Source organism: Malaclemys terrapin, chromosome 2 (assembly GCF_027887155.1).
Source record: "Malaclemys terrapin pileata isolate rMalTer1 chromosome 2, rMalTer1.hap1, whole genome shotgun sequence".
NCBI lineage: Eukaryota > Metazoa > Chordata > Testudines > Emydidae > Malaclemys > Malaclemys terrapin.
The window spans coordinates 32,572,915-32,585,732 of record NC_071506.1 but is presented as its reverse complement, the minus strand read 5'-3'; the positions used below and the strand labels follow the sequence as shown (position 1 = coordinate 32,585,732).

The 12,818-nt window shown below is 40.8% G+C and overlaps 1 protein-coding gene across 3 annotated transcripts in view; it reads right to left on the bottom strand.

Annotated features, from left to right (window-relative positions):
* Positions 1-12,818, bottom strand: part of RSPO2 (R-spondin 2) — a 173,951-nt gene that overhangs the window by 95,365 nt on the left and 65,768 nt on the right. For 2 of the 3 annotated variants that reach the window (XM_054018730.1, XM_054018731.1), the window contains one exon: positions 5,711-5,899. In XM_054018730.1, the coding sequence (XP_053874705.1) occupies positions 5,711-5,899 (189 nt within the window). Of the gene's footprint in view, positions 1-3,311; positions 3,429-5,710; positions 5,900-12,818 lie in introns of those variants that run through there. The other variant, XM_054018732.1, reaches the window with a different exon arrangement.

The window sequence follows — 12,818 nt, the reverse complement described above, 5'->3', positions numbered from 1 at the left end:
GAACCCAGAGCAGAAGGTGGGTCTGGCTTCCCCTACCAGTCACTGAGAAAATGGCACAGTCTTGACTTGGAAGACTGCCTGGAATGGCACCCAGCCATCTGGTCAGGGGAGACTTTGTTATCCCAGAAGAGGAAAACTGTATAGTGACTTTGCTGGAGGGCCAGGCCATGAAGAGGAAGTACTGCTACGCCTAGAGAGCAAGGGGAGCCACTGTGTGAGTGAAGGAGGGGAGTGTCAGACAGGGCAGAGCTAATCTCCAGATGCAGCCACATAGGGTGAGTAGACCATAGACCCTCTGAAAGGGAGAGTGACCACAGATCCTCCAGGAACTAAGAACAGGGGGCGGGGAGGAGAGAGGTTGGTGATTAGACAAATTCACTCAGATTATAACCGCTCCAGAGAAATACCATTACCTGGAGAGGTGTGCACATACCAGTTTAAACAGGATTCTCCAGAGACCAACAAACAAAGAAAGGACTTTTGGATAAACAACCTGACTTTAAACTGATTCAGGGCCTTCTTCCTGATCCAGCAAATGGACAGGACCTTCTGTTCAAGGGGGGAACCCAGTGCTTCCTGGTAGGGGCTGAAAGGCCTTTGGCCTACTGAGGCCCATAAGACTGATGGGTGACCTCTGGTAAGCTTTTATCGTGTGTATAGGAACTATATATAAAATGTTTTCTTGGTAATGCTTTCACCTTAAGATTAAATGTGCTTGCTTATAAGGAGCTGTGTGGTAACTTATAACTGCTGGCAATTACAGCTGTTCATAGCCTTCAAAGAGAAAGTGAAGTGCAGATGGTGACCTGTTCAGGCAGTCTGGCTTGCTGGGGATATTACAATGTAGGCCAGGATCTGTTCACCATGGGAAAAACCCATCAGGAGGGAGAGAGATGCAGGTTTCTGACCAAGATAGGTGACCGCTAAGGAACTGGGAACCTACAGGAAATACAGATGCAGTAGCCCTACACTCTGACAATGATGACTTTGGAAATGCTGCTATTTGGCACTTGGTGAGAAGGAACCTGACTTATGAGATGGAAAGAGGAGTTATGTAATATTCTGAGTACCTAGTCAAAGGTGAAGAGAATGGTGAGTCACTACACTCTTGTAAATTCCAAAAACGGAATGGCAAAGGTCTATTTAGGCACAGGTTAAACTAAAAGATTCAAGAGGGCCTTGTCTTAGTCAGCCTAATGTAGAACCAATACACTGAGGTGATGGGTTTCATTTTATTCCCCAGTACAAATAGTAGACTTTCCTGGGAGCTTATTTCCTTCTGAGAGTCTTCTATTCAGAGGTTAGGGAGAAAAACAAAACATCATTCCTCTCTTGGGTATTTTCTTTTCTACAGCAAAGATTACACAGAACCATTCAGCTTTATGTCCTCAATATATTGTTCATTCATACCTCAAATATTCAAGAAAGAATTCATGTCACTTTGAAGTGAGATTAGTTGTCTTTCCCCCCACCAGAAACTCTGTGTCCATTCCTGTACACAAACCATCCTTGAATTACACAACTCACTGTGACCAGAAAAACTTTTTAAAATAGTCTTCCAAGTTCAAAATGCATAAATCAGTTGCATCTAGCAAAGAAAGAAGAACAGGAGTACTTGTGGCACCTTAGAGACTAACAAATTTATTAGAGCATAAGCTTTCGTGGACTACAGCCCACTTCTTCGGATGCAAGTGGGCTGTAGTCCACGAAAGCTTATGCTCTAATAAATTTGTTAGTCTCTAAGGTGCCACAAGTACTCCTGTTCTTCTTTTTGCGGATACAGACTAACACGGCTGTTACTCTGAAACTAGCAAAGAAAATTAGTCTTGAAATTCACAATTTCCATAATTTTGGAGCTGCTACATTTGGCTGTGGAATTTACAGTGTTATGTTTGGCATTACTGAGGCTTTTAAAACCATGTCAACATTTTCTATAAAAATATGCTCTATTGCTCCTCTAGCATAAATGGGCAAATGTTCCAATAATAAAATATTAAACTGCTTTTGTGCCGATAAAGACATTAATAGGACAGAAATAATTTTAACTAATATAAATCAACCCCTGAAACTCCCACAAGGGATTTTAACCTTGCCAGCATTTTTGATATTTTTAACTGAGAAAATACTATCTGAGCAATAAAACCAAGAGGTGATAGACTCAGAAAGTACATCCTACATGAAGTAAGAAGAATTTTATACTTTTTCTTTATCTTACCTTACTTTGAATACCTCTAAAGAATACAGTTGCTAGCTATGTCTCTATGTCTGTCACACAGGATCACCAAACAAAGACAAAGCTGGGGCATAAATATAAATCAGTTGGTGATTTTCTTTAACATAATCTTTGCATAGAAATCACTTGAGAGGAACCAGAATTGGTCTTCAAATACAGCTGCATCATTAATCTCAAGGGGAAGATTTTTCAAAGGTACAAAAGGGCAGTTGGGTGCCCTGGGGTGCTGAAACTAGGGATGCTGGAGGTGCGGCAGCACCCGCTGGCTTGAAGTAATTTCCATCATATACAGGGTTTACAGTTTTGTTCCATGGCTCTCAGCACCCCCACTATACAAATTGTTCCAATACCACTGCAGGCGCCCAACTCTCAATATATATCAATGGAAGTCAGGCACTTAATTTACATTTGTGCTTTTGAAGAATCTGCCCCATAATTCAGGATTAAGAACATTGCCACAGCTAAAAATTACCTTGTGTACATCATGTAGTGGAAGGAAGTTAAACTAATTTCTCAAGCCAAACTCTACCCACAAACATTTTTTTTCCTTGAAGAAAGTATTGAATGACAGACATATTAACCCTTACCTAACTCAAGAAAGTCATTGCTATTACATTACTGCTGGGAAACAAACTTACATGCCTCACAGTTATGTTAGGACATATTTCCGATAACCACAATGGAAATAGTTTTTGAACAACATGGACACATTTTTACAGCCCAGTTTAAATAAAAAAAGGTTTAAAGTGGATAAATTGCTGAGTTCACAATTAAACTATGCAAATGAAGGCCAAGATCCCAATACACTTTACAAAAGCGATATATAAGATATACACTGGGATCATTTAATCCTCCATGTAGCCACATGGTAAATATTAGGCAGCGCTCAGCAACATTACATAACAGTTGGGAGCAGAAAGTGAAAAATAACATATCCAACTGAAACTGCATAGGGAATTTAGAAAAACAGGCAGAATGTCATTACATGAGTTGGAATCTGGCCAAAGCAGTTAATGCTTCTATTCTTGTGAAAAGTGCCACAGAATGACCTCATGTGGACCTTGAGTTTATGTCTCACCTGAAAGATAGCACCACCTTCTACGAGCATGGTGGACCTCGACACCATACCGCTGCATTAGTTCAGCAATAAGGGACGAGTGCCACGTACTTGGTGAGAACCCCATTTCAAGAAGCACAAAAGGTTTTTCTTAGTGGTTTGGTGACCTAATTCTGGTTAGACTGCAATCTGACAGAATCAAAAACACAAGGCAGTAGTGGGAGCAATGTACACATTGACAGACTTGATGGCCAAACTGTATAACAGCCTAGCATAAGCATATAGAGAATCTACATCAATACCCACAACTAGCAGATAGCAGTGGAATTACTTGTGCCCATGTATTTAAAATACACTAGTGTTTCCAAGCCCAAACATGCAAATCTGAATCGCATATCAGTGGTCACCTGAATTTTGTGTGGGAACAAATAGCAGGGATGAGAAAAAGGACATGTCTATCTTCAAAAAGGGGTGAGGGAGAGGATCCAGGGAAATATAGACCAGTTATCCTAACTTTGATATCTGAAAAGATAGTGGAGCAAATTATTAAGCAAAAAATTTGTAAGCACCTAGAGGATAATAGGGTTTAAGTAATAGCTAACATGGAATTGTCAAGAACAAATCATACCAAACCAACCTAATTTTCTTCCTTGACAGGGTTACTGACCTAGTGGATAGGGGGCAGACTGTAGATGTGATATATCTTGATTTTAGTACAGCTTTTGACATAGTCCCACATGACAGTCTCATAAGCAACTTGGGAAATGTGAATGAGATGAAATTACAATAAGCTGAATATACAAAGACTATACTCAAAGTAGTTATCAATGGTTTGCTATCAATCTGGGGGAACAGATCTAGTAGGGCACTGCTCAGGTCAGTCCTGGGCCCACTACAATATTTTCATTCATGGACTTGGATAATAGATAATAGTATGCTTATAAAATCTGCTGATGAAACCAAGCTGGGAGGGGTTGCTAGCGATTTGGGGAACAGGATTAAAATTCAAAATGACCTTGGCAAACAAGAGAATTGGTCTGAAATCAACAAGATGGAAAAAGTCAGTAAAGACAAGTGCAAAGTACTACACTTAGGAAGAAAAAAATAAATGCACAAATACACAATGAGGGATACTGGGTAGGCAGTAGTAATGCTGAAAAAGATCTGAGGTTTATAGTGGATTACAAATTGAATATGAGTCAACAACATGATACAGTTGCAAAAAGCCTAATATCATTCTAGGATGTATTAATAGCAGTGTTGTATGTAAGACATGGGAGGTAATTGTCCTTCTCTGCTTGGCACTGATAATGCTTCTGCTGGAGTACTGTGACTAGTTCTATGTGCCACACTTTAAGAAAGATATGAACAAATTGGAGAGAGTCCAGAGGAGAGGAAAAAAAATGACAAAAGGTTAGAAAACCTGACTTGTGAGGAAAGATGTAAAAAAATTGGGCATGTTAAGTCTTAAGAAAGGAAGACTGTGGGAGGACCTGACAACTGTTTTCAAATATTTTAAGGGCTGTTATAAAAAGGATGGGGATCAATTGTTCTTTATATCCACTGAAGGTAGCTTAATCTGCAGCAAGAGAGATTTACATTAGATATTAGGAAAAACTAACTATAAGAGTTAGGCCTATGACAGGACTCCAAGGGAGGTTGAGGAGTCCATCATTGGAGATTTAAGAACGAGTTAGACAAACACCTGTCAGGGATGATCTAGGTACAGTTGGTCTTGCCTCAGCTCAGAGGTCTGGATGACACGACCGCTCAAGGTCCCTTCCAGTCATATGATTGGTCCATTAATGGCTATTAGCCAGGATGGGTAAGGAATGGTGTCCCTAAGCTCTGTTTGTCAGAGGGTGGAGATGGATGGCAGGAAATAGATCACTTGATCATTACCGGTTAGGTTCACTCCCTCTGGGGCACCTGGCATTGGCCACTGTCGGTAGACAGGATACTGGGCTGGATGGACCTTTGGTCTGACCCAGTATGACCGTTCTTATGTTCTTATGATACTATTATATCTGTTCTGCCCACCAGTCTACATGTACATATCCTAGGCTAGAAAGTACATGAGGCATTACTAAATTAATTCTTAGTCCTTTTAAATGTATTAAGAAGTTGCTCATTAAAATGAGAAATGTTTAGATCCACATTATCTCATTCTTTCTCTGTGCATCCCCCAACAAAAAGGTAATAATTCACTGGGCAACAGTGCACTGATTGTGCTGAATGGTGTACATCTTGGTATGAGTTAACTGAGGATTCCTTTAGGAAAGAGTGTTTATGATGATCTTGAAACATCTGTGAAAATATCATTGTTATATTTTGCAATACATCATCTTAAAAATTGAGTCACCCATGAATGAACTATGGTCTATCAATAAAACAGTCATAAAGATAGAACAGAAACTTACTTGAACATCTGTTCATATCCGGCGCTCGGAGTCCATAGTACCCTGATGGGCAAGAATGCAAGCATTCTCCATATTGCCTCATTCCTTCTCGTCGAAGAAAGAAAAACAATTTATGCTGGCATCTGATGCACCCATTATCCTTTGAGCAAGACAAACAACCTTTGCAAATTGGATTTGGTCCATAGCTAGCTGCAAAATAAAACAATAAATTTTAATAGTTTTGGAAATGGTTTTGCTGGAAAACACACACAAAAATGTTGTTTATCTACTGCATCAATACAAGTAGTTTGGGAAGGAAAAAAACTTACAATAGGGTGTGCAGATCTTAACACATCTGCAGTGGAAAATGAAGTGTCTGTCTAACTTATACTTATTAGAAATGCAATCTCCTTTTTTGTTTACAGTAGTGTGTGATTCTATTTGATAAACTTACACACCAGATTAATGAAATGCATGATTTTACATGTAACTAGAGCCCAAGAGAAATCAAATTAGTCACAGTAGCACAAGTAAAATCCATGGACCACAATATAGCTTCAACCTGAGCATGCAAGCCCATGAGAGCAGCAGCGCAGAGCAGAAGACTGGTATCCTAAAACAGAGACACACAGAGTTCATCCTGCAGGACTTCTGCAAGTGCCATTTCCTCTAGAAATCTAGCTCTAATGCCAATGCAATATTTTTAAAAGGACACAGATGCCAATGTTCTGACGGGCATTTATATGACTCATGAAAATGTCCATATTGAGGGCACTGAAGTCCTCCATCTAGACAACAGGTACAGTACAGACAATGGCAGTGCAAGCTTCCCCACATAGTCTGTCTTGCTTGAAGAGGCCAACTCTTGGGGTACAAAGGTAGCGCAGTTTCTGTGAAGTCACTTCTTGGTCTCTCTGATGAAAATCTCAACAATAGTTTCATTCGTGGCCAGTTGTGATGGAGCTTTTGAGTCATGAATATGTAAGAACATAATAACGGCCATACTGGGTCAGCCCAAAAGTCCATCTAACCCAGTAGCCTCTCTTCTGACAGTGGCCAATGCCAGGTGCTTCAGAGGAAATGAACAATACAGGTAATCATCAAGTGATTCATCCCCGTCACCCATTCCCAACTTCTGGCAAACAGTCTAGGAACACCATCTCTGCCCACCCTGATTAACAGGCATTGATGGACCTATCCTCCATGAACTTATCTAGTTCTTTTTTTAACCCTGTTACAGTCTTGGCCTTCCAAACATCCTCTGGCAAAGAGTTCCATAGGTTGACTGTGCATTGAATGAAGCTGTACTTGCTTTTATTTGTTTTACACCTGCTGCCTATTTATTTCATTTGGTGACTCCTAGTTTTTCTGTTATGAGAAGGAATAAATAACACTTCCTTATTTCTTTCTCCACATAAGTCATGATTTTACAGACCTCTATTATATCCCCCCTCCCTTAGTCATGTCTTTTCCAAGCTGAAAAGTCCCAGTCTTATTAATCTCTCCTCATATGGCAGCCATTCCATACCCCTAATCATTTTTGTTGCCCTTTTCTGTACCTTTTCCAATTCAAATATATCTTTTTTGAGATGGGGTGACTAAATCTGCACACAGTATTCAAGATGTTGGCATAGTATACATTTATATAGAAGTAATATATTATCTGTCAAACTGTCTATCCCTTTCCTAATGATTCCCAACATTTTTTCACTTTGACTACTGCTGCACATTGAGTGGATATTTTCGGAGAACTATTCACCATGACTCCCAGATCGCTTTCTTGAGTGGTAACAGCTACTTTAGACCCCATCATTTCATATGTATAGTTGGGATTATGTTTTCCTATGTGCATTACTTTGCATTTATCAACTTTGAATTTCATCTCCCATTTTATTGCCCAGTCACCCAGTTTTGTGAGGTCCTTTGTAACTCTTTGCAGTCTGCTTTGGATTTAACTATCCTGAGTAGTTTTGTATCATCTACAAATTTTGCCACCTCACTGTTTATACCTTTTTCCAGATCATTTATGAATACGTTGAATAGGACTGGTCCAGTAAAGACCCCTGGAAGGCACCACTATTTACCTCTCTTCATTCTGAGAACTGATAATTTATTCCTACCCTTTGTTTCCTGTCTTTTAGCCAGTTACTGATCCATGAGAGGCTCTTCCCCCTTATCTCATGACAGCTTACTTTGCTTAAGAGCCTTTGGTGAGAGACCTTGTCAAAGGCTTTCTGAAAATATAAGTACACTAGATCCACTGGATCCCCCTTGTCCATGTGTTTTTTGACCCCCTCACGGAATTCTAGTAGATTGGAGGCATGGTTTCCCTTTACAAAAACCATGTTAACTCTTCCCAAACAAATCATGTTCATCTATGTGTCTGATGATTCTGTTCTTTAGTTTCAACCAATTTGCCTGGTACTGAAGTTAGGCTTACCAGCCTGTAATTGCCAGGATTGCCTCTGGAGTATTTTTTTAAAAATTAGCATCACATCTGTAATCTGGTACAGAAGTGATTTAAGTGATAGGTTACATATCACAGTCAGTAGTTCTGCAATTTCACATTTGAGTTCCCTCATAACTCTTGGGTGAATACCATCTGGCCCTGGTGACTTATTACTGTTTAATTTATCAATTTGTTCCAAAACCTCCTCTAATGACATCTCAATCTGGGACAGTTTCTCAGATTTGTCCCCCTAAAAATAAATGGCTCAAGTTGGGGAATCATCCCTCACAGATCAATGCAAAGAATTCATTTAGTTTCTCTGCAGTGGCCTTATCCCGCTTGAGTTCTCCTTTGCCATCTTGGTCGTCCATTGGCCCCACTTGTTATCTAGCAAGCTTCCTGCTTCTGATGTACTTAAAAACATTTTTGCTGTTTCTTTTTGAGTCTTTGGGTCGCCGTTCTTCAAATTCTTTTTTTTGGCCTTGCTAATTACTACTTAAAGGGACTGAAACCAATTTATCTCCACATGGGCCAGCAAACAACTTTGAGTGTAACAATTCTAGGTCACTACCAACTGCTGTGTCTTTATCAGATTTATGTTCTTTTTTCTACAATAAAAATGATGATGCAATAAATCTAGCAACTCAGTTCCTGCCTGAATGCCAAAAGAAGGCATCATACGACCAAGTGGATATCTACTCCCTCTTGTTCTCAATCTCCACTCCTTACACATCTTAAGTGATTCTGAAAAGCCTTTATTGCACCATTCCTACCTCCATGCCAGCTTTCATCACTCTGCCTCTCTCCAGCTGCACAAAAACCACCACCCTCTGTCAAATTATTTCCCAGGTTTCTGATTCAATCTCCTGATTCAACACAGCAGATTAGCATAGGACGGATGGCTTTAGAGGCTTCTGAAAAGAGAATGTCTTGAAAAGTCTGTTTTAAGTATTAAATTGGCCACAGGACTTAACTGAAATTTGCCAGTTCAAACCTGGCTTACTAAAAACAAAGAGAAGCATTATGCAAAAGAAGGAAAAGATTTTTGGGGTGTCAAAAGTTTTTCAGCCCAGCAGACTACGATGGCAACTTGCCAGGAGCATGAGAGTTACATTAAATTGCCATATTTTTTTAAATGAAAAATACCCCACCCAGCCATAATGTGCTTAAGTACTTTTATCCTATGAGAAGGATTAATAGAAATTGTTCAATGGCGGACATCACCAATAGATGAAAAAACCCCATACAGCCCTGGAACCAGTAGCCGATAAGCTTTACTCTCACCTTCCCACATCTGCACACCACATTCCTCCCTCACTGTCTCACTGCCCTCCCCCACGTACTTCCAAATAGCACCAAACAGAACCACAGCACTCCACTCATATGTTGTACACAGGAGGGGCATGTAAAAAGGGGAATTAAGAGGCAATATAAAGGGGAAAGGTAGAATACTTGCTAGACCGAAAAAGAAAAATCCTTTAAGTAGGAGGATAGAGTCATACCTTTCCTATGCTCATGTCATATCTTCTCTTATCTTCCTAAATGATGCTGTATATATTGCAGTGAAAAGGAAGATTTTATAATAATTAATTTGTATATAATGGTCTCCTTTAATGCCCCAAAAGATTCATACAGTATTGACTGCCCCAAGAATTAAAAAATTATGTGTCGGACCTCAAAAAAATCATGAGATATTATCTTTTAAATAGATACGTTTTTGTGGAAATGTATTTGTTTCGAGGAAACGTTTCTTGGGACCAGAATGTAATTTCTGATCAAAACCAGAGAGTAGCCAATAGCCCAGTGGTTAGGGCATTTAGCCTGATACAGACCAGGGACTTGAACCTTCTCAGATTCTCCCACATCCCAATTAAATGCCACTGGTTCTTTTTATTTGCCTTCTGGCTTTGGGGATTTAGGTTTTATTTCCAAGCTTTTCTAGACACTTATCTGAGTTAAAAACATACCTTTAAAAAAAAAAAAAAAAAAAAAAACAGATACGCACTAAATCACATGACTCCAGGAGCTGAGGTTTTAAGGAAAAATATGAAAAAAATCACAAGTATTGGCAACACTGATAAAGTTTCTTGCCCTACTCTTTGTGAAGGCTGCCTTCACTAATTGTTAAGGTTGGAAGTTAGCCATAGAGAGGTTCCGTATTCCCAGGTTAGTCACACTCCCCCCCACATACAGCTATACTATATCCCACAAAGCCTATTGTCATCGGTCCCCTGGACCATTGTGTGGCAAGGAAAGTAATAGAGCGACTTTGAGCTTCCTCCCATCCACTGACAGTTCATGCAGCCACATTAGTTCCTCTGCTGGGAAATCAACATGGCCCTTGTCCAGAAGGGGAGGAGCCTGCTCTGCTACCAACTGGCAGCCAAAAGAAAGGGGATAAAGAGGGAACCTAACCAGAAAACACCAGCCCTTGAGAGCAGCCGGGGGAAAAGTGGGGGCAGAAAAAAAGAGGCAGAAATGTGGAGCAGAGTGAGAGGGAAAGCTGATGACATGGTAGTTCCCAAATTCCCCAGTTCATTTAGAGACTTGTCTCTTGACATTATATTTACATTTGTCAAGTATACATGGACCCTGATGCAAGTGGCCAGGCTCCACTTCTAGTACAGCAGAGAGAGCAGGTTTCCTTCCAGAGAGATATACCACACCCCAGACTCAGGCCTTAAATAAAGCGATGCTTACTGCTTGGAGGTGAACCAACAACCCCCTACCCTCCAACAACTCATCTCATTGACCCCAAAATCCTAAAGATGGGGAGGGAGCCTGTCCATAGGACTCTGCAGGCTGTGTACTTTTTAGGGGATTATTGCACTTCTTGGGTGGTTACAATCACTTGGACATCAGCCTCATGCCTTTCCACATCATAGACATGCTATAATCACCGAGAAATGCACTGGCTGTCACAGCATATTTCTTAATTACACGCACACAGGCACATGCACTAACAGCTCTATTCTGGCTATCCTTATCTATGCTTATCTCTCTCCCCCCCACATATATTCTGCATGCCGCAATGTAAATTGGTTTGCAGCAACGATCTGGGGCATAAATCCCATCAGAACAAAGTCTCAGGCATTTAAACAAATTTATTTTTGGCCAAGTTAATATCTAGAGTATTTCCGCTTGCTGCTGTGTGTAGATGCACCTCCAACATGCAGGTGAATAAACAGAGATTTATTTTTTCCCCTTTGATAGTGTGTTTACTTTGTCTTTTATTGTAAGTTCTAACTTTTCCAAGCCCTGAAAACTGCAGGGATCCAAAGTAACAGCATTCCAACAAAAACACAGCTCCAAACCCAGATCCACCCAAACTGCTGAAGATAAAAACATTATCTGAAACATTCAAACTGAAGAGGTGAAGATCCAGGACACTGAGATGAAGAAACAACGTCTGACATACAAAGAGATGTATGATACTTCACTCTCTCATTTAATTCTCTTACGAAGCAATGCCTAAAAGGATAGAAAAGAGCAAGGAACAGAAATATAAACTGAAAGAAAGGACTTCATCCTCCCTCCTATTAGCTGCACTTATTGACATATGTGCAGGGAAATGAAAGATTGAGTAAGATCTATTTTACAATTTATAGATCCCACTGAATCTGAAATTACATCTCTCTCTCTCTCTCACACACACACACACACACACACACACACACACACACACACACACACACACACACACACACACGTACGTCAGCATTTTCTACAGAAATATTAGGTATCACTAAAATGATGAGCACATTCTTAACTATTGTGTGCTATCATATTTTTATTGTATAATAGATATGAACAGTTACTGGCATATAAAGGAAATATACAAAGACTTAATTCTAGTTTGTAAGCTCCTGTTAGCAGAGATCGTGCCTTATTCTGCAATTGTACAGCACTGAGCACACTTGTCAGTGGTTCATAAATACCAAACTCTTATGATCTATCATGAGATGCTAACAAGATGCGTATGTAGTGTCGGTGGGTTTTTTTAATCATTAGTAAAGTAAACTGAAAGGTGCAGAGAATGGGAACTTTTTACCTGCTGCAATCCAAAGCGCAGAGTTTTGTATGTGTCTGCTGCAAGAGTTGATTAATTTACACACAAGGCTCTGCACAGAAACCTTATTTTAATTATATGAGATGTGCCCCCAAGGCACTCGCTCGCTGCTGACCTGGCTTCTCAGGAGCACCAGGAGTGCCAGGGCAGTGGTGAACGAGCACCTCGGGGAGCATTTCATGGCAGCCAGGCTCTGCAGGCTCCTTTGGGAGAGACGAAAGAGCGGATTGGGATGCAGCTTGGAGCTGTGCCGCCCCCTCCTCCTCCCCAGGCCCTCCCGGGGAGCCCACAACTGTGCAAAGGCAGCTTGGCTGGGGGAACATGGCAGGGAGGGTTGCTGGGCAGCCAGCCATCGCCCCGGCTCCCTCAGCACAGAGAGCCAGGGGCCCGAATGGGCCAGGTGGCTCCCACCAGCTTCTAATCTACCATCTCCTGGCAAGAGGTGACAGTTTTCAAACTGTGTGGTGCATCCCCCTAGGGGACCACACTGCAAAGTTTGTGTAAAACTGTGTGCTAAATGGAAGGCAGAAATCTGGGGGGGTACATGACACCCTGTGCCCCCCATGAATCACCTCTCATTTGGGAAGGCAATGTCCCCCCCATACCTACCC